Source organism: Eulemur rufifrons, chromosome 16 (genome assembly GCF_041146395.1).
Source record: "Eulemur rufifrons isolate Redbay chromosome 16, OSU_ERuf_1, whole genome shotgun sequence".
Lineage (NCBI taxonomy): Eukaryota > Metazoa > Chordata > Mammalia > Primates > Lemuridae > Eulemur > Eulemur rufifrons.
In genome coordinates, this window is record NC_090998.1 from 3,146,492 (window position 1) to 3,163,581 (window position 17,090).

At 49.9% G+C, this 17,090-nt stretch overlaps 1 protein-coding gene across 1 annotated transcript in view; it reads right to left on the minus strand.

The window, feature by feature from the left end:
• The window catches only part of MICAL3 (microtubule associated monooxygenase, calponin and LIM domain containing 3), a 185,428-nt gene that overhangs the window by 43,667 nt on the left and 124,671 nt on the right, over window positions 1-17,090 (minus strand). Inside the window, exon 20 of the mRNA XM_069490679.1 lies at window positions 4,129-4,324. Coding sequence (XP_069346780.1) covers window positions 4,129-4,324 — 196 coding nt within the window. The remainder of the gene's footprint in view (window positions 1-4,128; window positions 4,325-17,090) is intronic.

Sequence of the window (17,090 nt, forward strand, 5' to 3'; positions counted from 1 at the left end):
TGACAGGGCCTGGTAGGAGGAAGCAGACCAATGGCACATGGACTGGATTCTACAAAGACAAGGTTTGCTCAACTTACACGAGCTCTGCAGTGGTTCTGCTGTGTCATGGGGGGCAGATCTGAGGACAATGATCAACGGCCGCTGAGCCCTGACCATGTGTGGTGCAGAACTTCCCATGGGTTAGCTCCCTGAAACACGCAACGACTCTAGGGGACAGCCGCTATTGTTTGCCCCATTTTTGCAAAAGAGGAAACTGATGCCTAAGGAGGCTGGATCATTTGCGTGAGGAGAAGTCCACACTGTTTTGCTGTGCTCTCTTGGGTGTTTCTCCAAGAACCCAAGAGTTCTGCGGCCACTAGCAGCTGTCAGGGTGGCAAGTCCAGGAAGAAGGCCGTGCTGAAGCTCCTAGCTGCCTGGATCCAACCTTAGGGAGTGGAGACCAGGAAATCAGGCAGGCCCTACTACGAATGAGGCAGGCTGCCGCGTGGAATTGCCACTTGAACTTCCCAGGTGGTTTTCCAAGGGAAACGGGCAGTTATGGCTTTCACTTTTAAATTAACCCACTCATGGTCAGAGAGACCCTGTGCAGTCCTCTTCTGTTTGGCCATGTCTTAGATCCCATCTCTCTGACAACTGTGCAAACACCCTACTGCTACGCAGAGCGCTGGAGAAGATACACACAGGCCAGCAACCTTCACATGGCAGAAATTTACTCCGGGCTAAAACCAGCGTCTTACTCAGCAGCAGCTCATGTTACTGCCTCTGCTGGAAAAAGGGTGAGGCAGGAGGGAGAGGGCCGGGCAGCAATCCCCATTTACTCACGGCCAGCCTCAAAAGAGCAGCCTTTCCTCCTGGAGTTATTCTGAGTGAGGGCAAGGCCTATGTGCCATCGACTTTTGGGGAGTCCTCTATAACCTTGGCTGTCCCACCCGGAAAACACACCTGTTTGCTCCAGCCCCCCTGACTTGTTCTTTAGAGCCATGAATCTGTGAACACTGGAGAACCCCAGCAGCTGGGCATTGCACAAGCCACCTTCATTGCCTGGGGCAAATTCTCCCGGCTAAGCATCAGGAAAAACAACGCTGCAATCGTAAAGCCAGTCTCCCTCGTCTTTGGCCACCTGGTTTTTCCACAGGAAACAGAAGTGCTATTTCGAGGGTCTCCTCCAGAAGACAGGCCCTACCTTGCCAGCAAGGAGGAGTCCCAGAGCTGATCAGTCTTGCCTTAAGGTTTAGGATTTACAGGTGCTTGTGTGATCTAAACCATGGGTCCGATTATGAGAATCTACTGGGGTGCCTGTTCAGAACAGACATTCCTGTTCCCACCCTGAACCCACTGGACTAGACACCTCGAGGAAGGCCCAGGAGTTACTATTTAACCAAGTGTCCCAGGTGCCAGGCAGCGGTTATCACCAGGGAATGCAGAAACTTAGAGCAGTATTTATCAAAGTGTGGTCTTTGGACCACAGCATCACACGGGGACTTTTCAGAAATGAAAATTCTGGGGTTTTACCCCAGACGGACTGAATAAGAAACTCAGCCCAACAAACTGTGTTTGCATAAGCCCTCGGGGTGACTTTGACGCATGGCAAACCCAGTCACCAATGCCCTCGGACAGGGTGAGTTTGAGCCAAACCCAACTTCTAGTACTTAACCTGTCTGTTGAAGAGACCAGTACAAGACTCCCTGGCTCCACTTCTCCTAGTGAGGGAGGCCTGTGCTGTGCTGAGAGCTACAAGGTGACTGGCATTGACTGTGGTCACCAGGTGTCCTTTGCTTTATTTGACTTAATCCTCATAACAAACCTTTAAGGTGTGGTGTCCTTTGTGGGTGAGGAAACTGAGGCACAGAGAGGTAAGTCACTTGCCTACAGCTAGCAGGTGGTAGAGCTGGGCTTCGAATCCAGATCTGCTCAACTCCAAAGTCGTGCCCTGAAACCTTACGACACTGCTTCTCGCAGCAGATACCTAAGTTAAGAGTTCTCTAAACTGCGGAAAGTGAATTCCTGGGCCAGACAGGTTAATTCCTTAAAACTATGTCATTTCTCATCTTCAAGTCAAACATCTCAGCAAGGAAGGATTGAGGGCTGGAAGTGCACCTAACTCCTTGTTTGGTGCTGTAGGGAAGATGGAAAAAGTACACAACACATTTCCTGCACACTGCGGCCTCCCAGGGAAATAGGACAAAATCTGCAGCTCCTTCCTCTGGGCTTCACTTTCAGAGATGCGTTCATTCTATGTAGCATCTAATGCTAGTTTTGGCCTTTGTTCCCCCTTGAATTTAAGTACACTGGGGGCATTTATTGCCCTGTATAGACGCTGACTGATTTCATGTTTCTATGCGGCCCTTCCTGTCACAACCTGCTATAAATGCCACAATTTGGTCTTCTTGGAATGCCCTTGCTACGTTCTATGAACTTGCTATCCCGTTGCCTTTCACAGTTTATAAATCAGAAAATGTTATTACTGTGGGAAAGTGGTGCTGACCCACATTCAGCCCGACGTCAAGGCATCAGCTCGGCTTTTATAACGGGTTTGTAACTGTGCTTTGACACACAGCACTGCCTATCCCCACTGTGGGGCCGGTGCAGAGTGAGCCTGCGCTCCCCTCATCCGGGCACAGCAGGGAGGGGTGCGTCTCCATGGTGCTCTGGATGGAGATGCAGTTCTGGGACATGAGTGTACAATTAGTGACGGCTTTGGAACTGCAGGTCCAAGGCAGGGGGCCTGCCCCTGGAATGCACAGGGGAGCGGTCGGCCGGTGTCTGACACCAGGACTGAGGGGGTGGGTACACCAGGAAGTAGCTCTGTCCGGCAAACACCCTCTGCAAAGCACTCTCAAACCTTAAAAACAATGTACTGCTTCCTTTACCCCCACAGATTTCCTTCATCACAGCTGCACAGAAGTGCCCAGTGTGTGATTCAAATGCTCTCAGATGCCAACCTGCAGCCTCTGCCGTCCAGGCAGCTGCAGGGACACCCACCCTGAAGCCCTGCAGGACAGTCTGCCCTACAGTGACCTTGCCCCTCCTTTCCACCGTCGATGCCTCTCGGCACCCTCTACAGTCTTCTGTCGAGCACTCTGAACGCTTTTGCACTGATACTGGAAGCCCGGGGTGCAAAACAACAGACACAGGGGGTCCTGGGGAAGGCGTTGTATACATGTCCCCAGAGGTGTCACCCAGCTAGACACAATTACAACACTGGGATGGCTAAGCATGAACCCATTTGCTGCTGTGTGTGGCCCATGGGACACAGTTTTCTGCCCCTCTCTTTACCTGGAGAGGCCCTCCAGCTGGCCCGAGACCTCACAGCGAACTGGTGGCCGAGTCGGCCCTGACCCCCAGCCGCCCTGACCCCCAGCCGTGCTCCTGCCCGGCGGAGCGCACTGCTTTGGGTTGCTCTCCTCCCGCCGTGATGCTTTGTCCCCCACTGAAACTGTGAGGGCAGAAGCTGCGCCTTATTTTTCCTGTTCTCTTCTCAGGGATTAACATGGCAGGTACTCAGCGAATGCTCGCAGAGTCTCTGAAGTAGTCAAGTGCATACGATCCTGCTGGCTGGCGAGAGGGGACCTAGACCTCAAAGGGGTCAGGGAGGACGGGCCCCAGGCAGCAGGGGAGACCGGAGGCATCTCAGGCTCAGACCCAGAGCCTGAGTGGGACTCTCAGCTCCAGTCCCAGGCACTTTGGTCCTAGCCTTACTCACCATCAGTTCCTCACTTACAAGGTGACAAACGCGTGCCCTCCCCTACTTTACAGGACTCCTGTGAGGATGACCAAATGCGGTGATGGATACGGAAGCCGGGTTCACATGGCCCAGCACCACGAGAAGTAAGCCAAGAGCGTGCCAAGTACTGTTCTCAACACTGCGGTTACACAGGTTACACACACCAGCATTTAGCCCTCACCCCAGTTCTGTGAGGAAGCTGCTAGTGTTACCCCACTTCACAGGCAGAGGTCACTTAACCTGCCTATGGTCACACAGCAGCTAAGTGGCCAGGCCAAGACCCGAATCCGGGCTTGGAATCTGGCTCAGATTCCACGCAGCTGACCCGGTGCTGTGCCACCTTCCCAAACCGAGGCAGCCTCTCCTGAGGACACCGCCCTGGGGGGCCTTGGGCCCCGGCTGACCTGCTGGCGATGTCCTCCTCTGTGCCCTTGTCCAGCACGCTGCTCAGGTTGTGCTCCGCCTGTGTCTCCTCGGGCACCTCCTCCAGCTGCTCGGCCTGTTTCACGGACAGGCGGTAGTTCTCCAGCTCGATCCTCTCGGGAGTGCCCCGCAGCCTCTTGGCGACGCTGGGCTCCTCCAGGCCATTCACACCGGAACCTGCAGGACGAGCAAAGGTGCACCGTTCTGACGACAAGTGATGGACACGGAATATGAGGACAACACGGGGCATGTGGCGGGGAGGAGGGACCACCGGAGGGAACATCTTAGCACCCAAGGCTGACACTCAGGTCAGCAGGGTGAGCTGGCCCTCTCATGAAGTCAGAAGGGGCAGGCTGAGAGTCAAAAAGGTCACAGATGTGCTAGTGGCCAGGAAAGGACCCTGGTGTGAGAGTGGCAGAACTGCACTAGGTAAGAGAAACAAAAAGACCACGCGTCCGTCCACGGCTGCTCTACAGACAAGGTGAGTCCATTCTCTTTTATCACCCTGAACCCTGGCCGAGTGGACGGAAGGGACAACCTGCCCAGTGACGGTGATCAGTGAGGGACAGAGGGACCTGGGCTAGACCTTGAGGAAGCTCTTCTCACTGCCAAGGAACTAAGAGCCCGAAGCAGTTTTCACAAAGGTGAGTCCTCCCAGCAGCCCCACCCCGACGACCCGGGTCCCAGCCAAGGCTTGTGCACTGGGTCCGGCGGGCCCCACCGGGTGTCCCGGCTGGCTGCTTTGCAGAACGCTCGGCACTGTGGATCTGTCTCCTCACGGTCAGACTGGCAGTGGACACTTTTTGTTTAACAGGAACCCTGCGCAGGCGCTGCCGCCCCTCCCTGGGCATCACAGCTCAGCAGGGAAGAGTCCGGCTGGACCGCTCCACTGGGGTGCTGCCACCCTTCTCTTCGATGACAGGCACACTGCCCCCGTCCATAATCTGCCATCCGCGGGGCCATGCTCAGAGACCACAGGTGCACCCCACCCAGGGCTCTTTTCTCCCACGCCTGCAGCATCATCGATGGCCTTTGCCCGAGTCAGTCAGTACACTGGGGCCACAAAACGGTGATTAAAAAAATTCTGTCATTCCCACTCCATCATTCTTTTGTAAAGAAGCACTTTCCCCATTTTTCTTTATATTTTCGAGCACCACCATAGACTCATGGATGTTTTCAAAACTTAAACATTGTACTTGACTATTGTATCTCTTTAGTCTCCCTTAATCTAGAACAGTTCCCCCCGTCGCTCTTATCATCACTCTCTTTTGATGATCATCCCAGTTTTGGCCAGAGGAGGCCACCACTTGCTCTCTCGCGTGTTGACTGTGACATGGTGCAGCACACGAGTACACGCAGAGCCAGGCAAACCCAGGTCAGACGCTCGGCTCAAGAGTGATTGGCTGAAGGACTTAGAAAAATTTCTTAACTACTCAGAGCACATTTCCCGATCTATAAATGAAGACAACACCCACCTGCCGGGGTCATTAGGCATACTGAATGAAACTGTGCACATCAACACAGTAGGGTGTGTGCACCCCTTCCTCTTCTACCCAAGCCTGGCACGCAGGGACGCAAATAGCAGCTAAGCAATAGATCTGACTGACGTTCTCCAACATTTTCAGCAGGATTTGTGTGTATTCCTGCACAGGCATGTTGTATCCATTCGCCCTCGACTGCAAACCATAGTTACTTGACAAAGAGCAGACAGAGAGCAGCAGTCTCGAGGGTGCAGTGTCATACAGTGGCAGTTTGTGTTACTGGCGCTTCAAGGAGGTACAGGCTTCGTGCAGCAGAGAAGAGGCAGAAACATAGCAGCGAGCAGGGCACGGTGGCCTGGCAGCCTGGCTGGGTGGGTCACTGATTCCTGTGACACTCTAGGCTCTAAGACATGACACTTGAGTTTTGGGTCACAGGTGATCTATCAGGCGAAGCCTCACTGAAGTAAAGGAGTGGGAATATTGATTTGGCAATTTTTGTGGCATTACAGGTTGTACAGAAAATGTCTTCTGAAGGCCTGGCACTTCTGTTGTGTATAACGTTTTGAACATCTTTGTAATGGCATTAGAAAGAGCTTTTGATGAATCCAGGTAGTCACTGGATAAAAATCTTAGTGCATCTGCCAGAATTACCAGGATCTTCTACCAAACAGCACTTCAAATTTACTAGAGAATCTTTACTGAAAAGCAAGATCCAATGGCATGTTCATTCATAAATTCAGGTCAATGTGTAATGATGGCGTCTGAACACGAATCCCTGGGTTTACCTGTGCCCTGGTACACACACACCCATCCTAGTCTTTGCACCCTGGGGCGCATCACTCTAAACATCCCTGCACCATTCTTCAGTACTGAACTCAGGACGCCAAAAGTGTAAGCTATGGTGCTGGACTAGGGTGTGCAGATTAGGAAACATGCGGACTACAGGTAGCGGCAGGGAAGAGGCAGAGAGCAAAGCTGGTAGACCCGGCTCCACCTCTCCAGACTGCCCTCCAGACCCTGGGTGTGCACCAGCTCCAACGGCACTAGTTCATCACTTCCAAACAGCAGTCTTCCCGTCCTCTCAAAACCCACAGTCCTGACACAATGAAGATGGGAAGCTGAGGATACCGTGACTACAGGGCCATTTGATTTGTTCCGTCTCACCATGCATTTTTGACAACTACCCTTAAGTAGAAAGCAGATAAGAAAGGGAAATAAATGTGAAGCAACTACCCAATAGAAGTCTTCTGGGAGCTCCATAAATACGGAATGAAAACTGGTATTTCTTTTAGATAGGAGAAGAAAAATAGAATAAGAACTGTCACTTCAAGGAAAACAAAAAACTAACATTCATCCATTCAGATCCAAGCAATTTCAAGGTAGAACAAACAAACCCTCATGTGGAAAAACACTCAAGAAGTGATGTCTGTTTCATGTGGGTAACACATACTGTTTGCCAGGAATTCTACTAGAATCTCAGAAAACAAAGCAGATTAAAACACTCTCTCTACTCCTTAAGTGCTGTAGCTAGCTACAGGCTAGCTCCTACAGGAACGATTTCAGTATAAGGTATCAAGTACTGTGCCTGATGTGTGCCTGTACATAAAAGGGCAATTTGGCCCACCCCAGGGACTCAAGACAGGTGTGTTCTGGAGGAATACAGAGTTAGCCAGCTTATAAAAATTCTGTGAGGCGGGTACTATCATTTTGCGAATGAAGTAACTGAAGTTCAGAGACAGTAAGTAAGCTGCCCAAGGTCACACAGCTAGTGAGCAGCGGAGCCAAGATTTGCATCTGTGGAGGAAAGCAATCACTCAGGAGGTTGCCACGCTATCCCTAGACTTACGAAGAGAAGAAAGCGAAGGTGCGCTTCCATAAACAGCCGATTCTGTTTTCCCTCTTGGGAGTCTTCCCCATGATCTCCTCCCCACTGTAATTTTCAAGATGAAGGACATGGCATTTCAAGAAAGCTTCTTGGAGCAGAGAATCTGGCATCTGGAACAGACACTCTGTCCTCTTCCCGGTGTTATTTCTCTGGAGATTTTGTAAGCTCTGCAGACTAATGGGTCATCAAACCACAGAACTTGGCCGTCCAAGCCCAGAGCCTGGGGTTTGGGGAGGGGAAACGTTGATTTAATTCTAGTTTTGGCTATAACCAACGAAAAAGAAACCAGAAGCACTCAGAGCTCTTCTGATCATTCGCACATCAGTCCCCTTGAGAAAGATGCTTTGGGCTGTGAAAACTTGAAGACGTGTTTCACTGGCGATTTTGTAAGGATCGGGGTGGGAAGGAATAGAGTCATCTCTACTGTTCCAGGCCCAGCCCGGCCACACCCTCACAGAGCTAGAACTCACTCACCAGGGAATGCGGTGGCAGGCCATTCCCTGAGAGCTAGGTCCCCACGGAGGTCACTTTTTCCAATGGGAAGGTGGCAGAGGATACTCGGCAAGTACCCAAAACTCACCAACTGCCAAAATACGCTTAACATTTCCAGCCCTTAACCTCAAAATGCCATGGGAAATAAATAAATCAATGAAATCAGCACCCCAGACTTTCTGCCCTGAGCAAGGGGCTCCCTGTTAGATTAACCAGACGGTGACGATAAACCAAGGGATCAAGGAGGCAGTGACGACAGCACCTACTGGAAAAGCTGGGGAGAGGAGACGGCAGCAGGGCAAGATTAAAAACAACCGGCAGACGCTGAAAGTCCAAGTCCAGCCCGCCAGGGCAGGCCAGCTGGCCAAGACCCCCAGCCTCCACTTCACGTGCTTCAGTGCAACCACAGGCCGCCAGGGGCTTTCCAGCTGAGAGTGGGCTGGAGGATCTAAAGTAACTTCCAAGGCTGATTCTTCACTAAGGCAGGGCAGGCAGTTCTCAGGTCACTGGGAGGCCAGTGGCAGCTTCACACATACCAAAAGGAAACAGCGCCCAGGATCGGGGCCCATCCTAAATAGGAAAAAGGCTCTGGGCCTGACCTAAGGTTCTGTTTTGGAATAGTCACTGCCTGCGTGAGTTCCATGCATCATCCTGAAAGAAATATTTTTCCTAACAGGACAAGCTGCTCTCAGCTGATGTGCAAGGGCTGCCAGAGGCTGTATTTGTAGCCGTCTGATTCCTGGAGAGACATGGGATGTGGATGACACTTCAGAGGCAGTGTCGCCCCAGGTCCTCAGCAGGCAGCTCCTCTGCACCCCACTTCCTGCAGTGATGACAAAGCCCCAATACTAGGTGGGGGCAGTGGCTGAGGCCACGTTCCAGTAAGAATGGCACTGTGATTTGAAATGATCGGTCCACTGCAAGAGAAACACACTCCCGCCATTTGGGAACACAGAGATTTCTCCCTTAATGTTGCTCCCTCTTCTGCACGTTGGAAATGACAGTCTGGACAGTCTCCCGTGCTGCCTCATAGACTGGGAAATGTGGATGCACTCGTCTGAGTGTGGCTGCTCTGAAATGTTCAGAACCACTGTCTGGCCCAGGGACCTTTGCCTGTTGAGGACAAGGCCGGGTCCTGGGCTCTGCTTCCATGGCCTTGGGCTGCACTCGTCATAATAGTGATGAACTCACTTGGAAATTAGTTCGCTCCTTCTATTTTGATTTGAAATAGTTCCCATAGACAACTTGGGCACCATCTCGACTTATAGACCTAAAATAATACAATGGGTCACCACCTGCCTCGGGGACTTCATCACTACTCTAGCAAGCTGCATATCATCTGGTATCTGTGGGAGAAGGGCTTTACCCTGTTAGGAGGAGGTCACTCCCAGGTTGGAAAGATTTATAGAGGGCTAGTTAAAAGGCCCCGCAATTTACACAAGGACTTCCTTGGCTTATTTGTAAGATACTTGGTACCACCAACTTGGGCTTTTCTCCTCTTTTGCCCGTGGTTCATTTGCCTTAGCAGACTTTGCTTGACTGGGCTCACATTTTTACCATGTTTACAGCTAGCTACTCATTCTAGGAGGGCACTAAACACTTCACAAGCACTGAGGCCGTGTCTGGAAAAAAAGTTTCCAAGCCATTGTTATGGCAAGGTGATTTCTTTCTTTTTTCCCTTCCCTTCCTTTCTCTCTCTCTCTCTCTCTTTTTGTTGAGACAGGGTCTCTCTCTGTTGCCCTGGGTAAAGTGCAGTGGTGTCATCACAGCTCACTGCAACCTCAAACTCCTGGGCTCAAGAGATCCTCCTGCTACGGCCTCCTGAGTAGCTGGGACTACAGGCGTGCACCACCACACCAGGCCAATTTTTCTATTTTTTGTAGAGATGGGGTCTCACTATGTTGCTCAGGCTGGTCTCAAACTCTTGGCTTCAAGTGGTCCTCCCACCTCACCCTCCCCACAAAGTGCTGGGATTATAGGCATAAGCCACTGTGCCCAGCAGCCAGGTGATTTCTGCCCCCACATGTCCATTGACAGGGAGCACATGTTCACAGACTGTTTCCAAGATCATACAACACAAGGTGTTTCTTTGCTTGTGAAGTAGGCGACGAAGGAATAAACAGAGGTATCTGCTGAGCAGCTACCTGTGTCAGGTACTGCAACAGGTACACTGGTCACCAAGCTGTCACAATATTCCTGCAAGGACCTATTACCCCTATTACTAAGTTGAGGGCTCTGAGTTTCAGTGATACTAAGTAACATGTCCAATGTCTCAAATGTGCCAGAGCCAAGACTAAACCCTAGTCTCCACTACCCTGAAGCTACCCCAGTAATCCTTTCGATCAACCATGTGGGAGGGAATTTTTAAATGTGCCTTACATGTGAAATATTCATCTTAGGGTGACTGTATTTTTATGTGAGAAATGTAGGTCATGTGAGTCCAAGGGGAAGTTCAGTTGCTTTGGAGATATTTAATTACCAGAAGAGTTGGGAAATTCTGAGTTAAATATTATAGGCCAGAGAGGCCAAGGAGGAGAAAACTCAATAGGGAACAAACCAATGCTATACCAGGAAAAATCACCTGAATGGGAATGGGGACACCCTGCAGACTGGAAAGCTGTTTCTCAGGAATGCTGAGCACCCCCACCCCCACCCCCACCATCGGGATCCCTCCTGGAGGGCTGAGGGTGCTCTCATCACCGCAGCCCTTTGCTCTCAGTCTGTGTGAGCCCAAGGAACTTTTGTGTTAAACTTAGGGGGTTGTTTTCAATTTTTATTTTTTTTAGAGACAGGGTCTCCCTCTGTCACCTAGGCTGGAATGCAGTGGTGTGATCATAGCTTACAGCAGCTTCGAACCCCTGGGCTCATGTGATCCTCCTGCCTCAGCCTCCCGAGCAGCTGGGACTACAGGTGTGCGCCAGCACACCTGGCTAAATTTTCTATTTTTTGTAGAGATGGGGTCTTGCTCTTGTTCAGGCCAGTCTGGAACTCCTGACCTCAAGCAGTCCTCCCGCCTCAGCCTCCCAAAGTGCTACGATTACAGGTGTGAGCAGATTATTTTTACTGTTATTATTACAATATCTTCCCCAAGGTGCTTTTTTGGCAGATGGAAATGCTGGCATAGACATCACTATATCTGACCAAGGCAAAGAGGTTTCCTTTAAAGTATATACCCTACACTCTGTTTAAAAAAAGACTTGCCAGTATGTCATATAGCTCTTGAACTATCTCACAGATAAAGCTCCACTCCACTCCTATCAGTCAGCTGGGCCACTCTTCCACATGGCTACTCCTGTGGTGTTGGGAAGCTGTGGGTGTCTACAGCACTGCGATTTGGTTGGCTTTTCCCTTAAATTCCATGAGAGCTGTGCTCTAGCTAATACTCCATCTTCTTTATCTGGATGCTCACCTTCGTGTAGCTGAGGGTGAGATCTCAGAAAGGCACCAGTTGTGCGATGGGGTTTGAACTGTTTTAGCTCATGAGTTCACATATGTGCCCCACACACCAGGAGGCTCTATAACAGTTACATACAAGTAATCTACCACATCACTAGTTGCAGGGCTGACCTTTGAAATCATAAGGGATGGGTAAAGAGAGGAAGGATGGCTCACCAGGCAAAGCCAAGGCCAGCCCTCCTCCCTGCTTCTATTATTACCCACTCCTGCGACTGGCTCCACCTCTGCACTCTCACAGGGCTCTATGTGCATCTTTATTACAGCATCTCTCTTCTGTTCACAGGTCGGAATAGACCCAAACCAGAGCCTTTGCTAGACAGGGCAATTTAATTCTAGTCATCTTCATGTCCCTGGTGACCATTAGGGTATCAGGGCAGATATTCGATAAAATATTTTGAATGAGTGATCAGAAGAAAAGCCCCAGTCCTGTGACTAAGCTAGAATAATATTTCATTATAATTTGTTTTGTTTTGTTTTTTTGAGATAGGATCTCACTCTAGCGCCTGGACTAGAGTGCAGTGGCATCAGCCTAGCCCACTGCAACCTCAAACTCCTGGGCTCAAGTGATCCTTCTGCCTCAGCCTCCCGAGTAGCTGGGACTACAGGTGTGCACCACCACACCTGGCTAATTTTTCTATTTTTAGTAGAGACAGGGTCTTACTCTCACTCAGGCTGGTCTCGAACTCTGGGCTTCAAACAGTCCTCCTGCCTTGGCATCCCAAAGTTCTAGGATTACAGGTGTGAGCCACCAGGCCATGCCCTTCATTATAATTTTAGGAATCCAGTTGAGCATATTCTGGTGTTAGTTTCCTTACAAAAAGCCTTTAAGATCGCCATGTCTCTCAAGGAGCTTGACACTGTACAGGGCCCCAAGAACAAATGGGAAATGCCCGCCCCCCGAAAAGGGCATCTATCAAGACAGTAACAATTCCCTTAGCATCCATGAAAGAGAAATTCCAGTGAAGACATCAATGGCTTACAAGACACTCAGCATCAAGGTCCCAAGAAGAGAGTATCTCAAATGATGTGCTACCCTAAAATTATCCCACTTCACGGTGGAGAACAGTTTAGTTTCAGGGAACAGCTTGCTAGCTAGAAGACAGACTCAGTAGCGACAAGTGGAAGGGAGAGATGGAGGGCAGAGAAGGACCACGAATCAGCAAGTGAGGAAGTCCAGGCTGATGTGCTTTTCCCAGGACACTGGGTTTAAATTCTAATCCCTCCTGTCCTCTAGAATAGAGTGTCCATGGCCCTCCCAGTCCAGAGTGTGTCCAAAGCTGTCTCTGACACGGCCCTTACGTGGCCAGCTGCACAGCCCCAGAGCAGGCTTGGTTTCGAAACCATGAAAGTGATTTCCAACCTCTCATGATTGATAGGACAAAAACCACATCCCAATGAAAGGCCCTCTGGCATAGGTTCAGATGCCTTTCTTTTTCCTTTTAAAGATAAAAAAAAAAAAAAAAATCACACATCCAGCATTCCCTTGGCTAGCTAAAGATGTATTTTTGGAAAGGAACTAAAATCGCCTGCAGCAACGCCCACAACTACCCCGACACTCAGAGGTATCAGAGCCCCGCTTTTGTCCTCATCTGTTAGGAGGTCACTGAGACTGGCCTGGAAAAGAATCATTAGTCTCTAGGGACAGAGAGGCACTAGACAAGAAGACAGACACCAAGAACAAAGGCTGATGGGCTAAGAGTGCACGGACACAGGCTCAGAGCACCCTTTCTAACGAACCACGCTGCAGAATCAGCAGCAGTTGGGCAGCTGCAGCTCTCTGGTCACCCACAAAGCACCCATCCATGCACTGATCCCACAAGAGGAAAGAAATCAGGCCCCTCTCCTGCAAATGGGCCACAACATAACACCGAGGCTCTTGGGGAATGGGGGTTGTGGGTCAAACCAGCACAGACCCAGGCAGACCCCAGGACCACATGTGAACCCTTGCTCTGCCTAAGAGAAAACTAACCATCTCCTACTCAAACCTCTGACCTTCAGGTTAGGTGTTGAAAACTCAGCTTTATGTAAACCCTATCTAGGATTGCTTATGCTTTTGTTACTATAGTGAAGAGCCCACAGGGTGTCATGGAATTAGTAGGTGACTTCACATCCCATCCATGCAGGCTGAGGGAAAAGCAATGCCAAATTTAGCTAAGTAGTCACAGAGATTTAAAATGCTTCAAAAGAGCTGGCATGCGATGCGGGCCAACCCCGGCCCACTCTGCTGCAGACTGGGAAGCCAAGCCCTTCTCAACTGCTCTGCCTCCCCAGACTTTTGCTGGCTGGGAAGACATCCTAAGGGGCCAGCCTGCCCCAACCCCACAGGGTACACAGACCAAAGGGGGACCATCAGCCCGCCAGCAAAAACCATCTTCATTCACTCTCTCACATGCCAATTACGCCAGCATTCTCTGGAACCCCTGGCACTGACAATCATATTTGATATCCTGTAATGCTTTTAAATAAACAAGCTTAATACATTTTAGCTTGTGTGCTCGCTCTTGATAGCAACTTTCCCAAGTAGAGAGGAGCAAGAAGCATTTTTTTCCACTTTATAATTTTATAGATGGGGAAACTGAGGCTCAGAGAGGTCATGACTGAAGATGGCAAGGCTGACAGGCAGCAGAACTGAAACTCAAGTTAACGTCTTCTGTTTGCAAGATCTGCACTTGTTCCGTTTAGATCCAGCTCAGTTCTCTGAGGCTGTGGTCACCACAGAAGGATGAGCACATTCTGGGGGTGCAGGAACAATCCACTGGGGTACAGAAAAAGAACGCTGGAACTTCTGCGCTTGTTTTTTAGAACTGCCTTCTACAATCTGTTGTATATGTCCCACAGCACACACCCCACAGGGGACCCACATCGTGAAGTATGCGCTCACAGTTTAATACGGCAGACAGTCAACTTGGGGACCACGGCCGGAAGAGCAAAACATTGTTCCGTATCATTTTTATTGTTCTCATTCTCTCTCTTCCCTCATCTCCTACTGGCTAACAGCATGTCAGTGTCATGACCTTTCTTCTTTTGACTCTAGTCTACATTGGTGCTTCTCAACTGGGGTGATTTTTTTCCTCGGGTCATTTGGCAGTGTCTGTTGACACTTTCTCTTGACAGCTTGGGACGGGAGGTGCTACTGACATCTAACAGAGAGAGGCCAAGGATACACCAGACATCCTGCAATGCACAGGACAGCCCTCCACAGCAAAGAACTATCCAGCTCAAAATATCAACAGTGTTGACCTTGAGAATCCCTGGCTTAGAAGTTATATCAAAGTATTTCTAATCTCTTACCAAACAGGCCAATCAATCCACCAAACACTCTGACTGTGGCTTGATTTGACGAGGTGCGTTAACAACAGTGACCTTATGCATCTTCACCCTGGTTGCCAAGGTGAGACCCCTGACCAATGAAGTGCAACCCATGAAGGACCACCTGAGAACTGTCAAGCTGAACCGACAGCTCTTGGCTTGCTGTCCGCAGAGAGGAAAGCTGGGGGGATGCTCAGAGGCTCAGCGATGAAGCCTGCACTCGGCACTTACCACCCTATCGCACGACTCTACTGACCACAGACGATTCTGCTCCTCTCCCAGTGCCACCCGGGCACCCTGCACACCCCTTCTCCCCCTCCATGTTTGTCTTGTGAGGCCAAAGCAAGAATTAAAAGAGATCCCAAGATGAATCTGATTAACTGTTCTCCTTTCACTCAATCACCCCTAGCTGGATGCTGGGAGCCTCTGACAGATGGAACATTACACTCTGACATTACACGAGTTCCTCTCACTAAACCCAGGAAGAAAGCTACACTTGAGAACACAACACTGAAAAATACACCTTCTTTCCATGTTCTCAGCTCTCCTTTTTTCCTATTTTCCAGAAACATCCTACCTGTGAGCTCTAAGGTTCCCTGTCACAGCATGCTTTGCCAAGGTCGGGCAAGGCTATGTCTGCACATGCTAGGAGACTTCCTGAAAGCATTTCTGTGTCTGAACCAAATTTCATCCAGCAGGGCACAACCAAAACTGCTCATCTGGAATGATATGTATTATACATTTAACCCAAAGATTTCAAAGTCATTTTAAGTATGAGTTGAGTCCAAAGTAGCCCAAACTTGAATAGATAAGGATTTCTATATTTTTCTCCTGTCATAGGTGATTCAGCTCAGACTGTCAGTACAAAAGGAGGTAAAAACTCATCTCTCTCTTTCCCTAAACCCCACACAGGGCCCGGGCAGGTAATTTCTTGAGGCCCATGAATGGCAGTTGTAAAGCTGTAAGTGAATGAAAATGCCAGCTCAACCATCACTGGGCCTTTGAAAAGTAGGATAAAATGAGATGGTAGACAACAAGAAAAGCCATCAGATTTATAAGCTAGAAGCGTTACACTGGGGCCCAGAGAACAACAAACTTCTCCCCAAACATGCTCCCCAACCCTCTGGATCGTTGGCGGGGTGTGTGTCCATTTGGAGGGAAAGAGGAAGGGCTTACTCTTAATAATACAACTTTAGGCTTGATTTCATTTGAGATGACAAAAAGAGGGTTGATACGGAGAAAATGAAGAGAGTCCGTTTCATGTTACAGTCAATTTCAGATGGCTATTACTCTCTTCCTCAATTTCTTTTGATTTTCCCCCCTTTACACATCATTGGTGAAATCCTTTGTCCTTTAATCTACTGTCTTTCCAAAGGCACACTGGGATCATTGCGTTTCCCAGGAATAGTGGAGTGAAACTCACTGGCTTGCTCCGGGCACTCAGACTCAGTGCTCTTGCCTGCCACCACACGCGCCAAGCTGGGGTCATGGGGAAGGGATGAAGGGAAGCTGTGTGGCACGGTGGGTGCAACACTGATCTCGGGTCCTCCGGAAAGACTCTACCCAACTCTGCGTTTTTTATTTCCACGCAGTAATAAACTCCGTGCGCTGTTTCCCACCTGCAAAATGGAGCCTCCCTCACGGGCTGTTGTGAGGATCCAGTGAGTCGTTTACGTAAAGCATCTAGACAGCGCCTGGTGCGTAGCAGGTGCTACGTGTTAGTTGTTGCTGCTGTGGCTGTTGGCCATCACTGTGTGTCTTCCTACTCTGTTTTCTATGAGTTAGCATGACAAGGGCCATGATGGTAGCTTACCCAGCATTAATCACAATGGTGGGGGAGAGGAGTGAGCATACATCAAGCTTTGCTCTCTATTTTTATTTGAGGAAAGTACTTCAGCTGGGAAGAGGGCTTTCTCGACTGTAAATACAGACAGGCCCTTGCCATGGTACTTTCAGCAGCATGGACGACAACTGTTGGCAACACAGCAAACCAGTGCAACTCTGGCTCTTACCTCCCGCAACCCATTCACTCTCCCTCACCCTGGGTACCCAGTACCACCAGGCTTCTCCAAAGCCTCTGCCAGGTCTGGGTTGCTGAGAGTCACCTTCCCTGCACCTCCTGTCCCAACACTGCTGTGCCTCAACCAGCGCCAACTCCCTGAGAGAGGCGAACCAGCTGAAAGGAAGACAGGGAGCTCGCTAGAGTGACTCACGTTAGACTGACCTCTAGGAGAGAATGTTTACTTTTAAAAGAAGAAACTTCTGACCTAGTCTCTGGTTGGTGGGATGGTGGGAGAGAAATTTTACAGCTGGTCTCTCT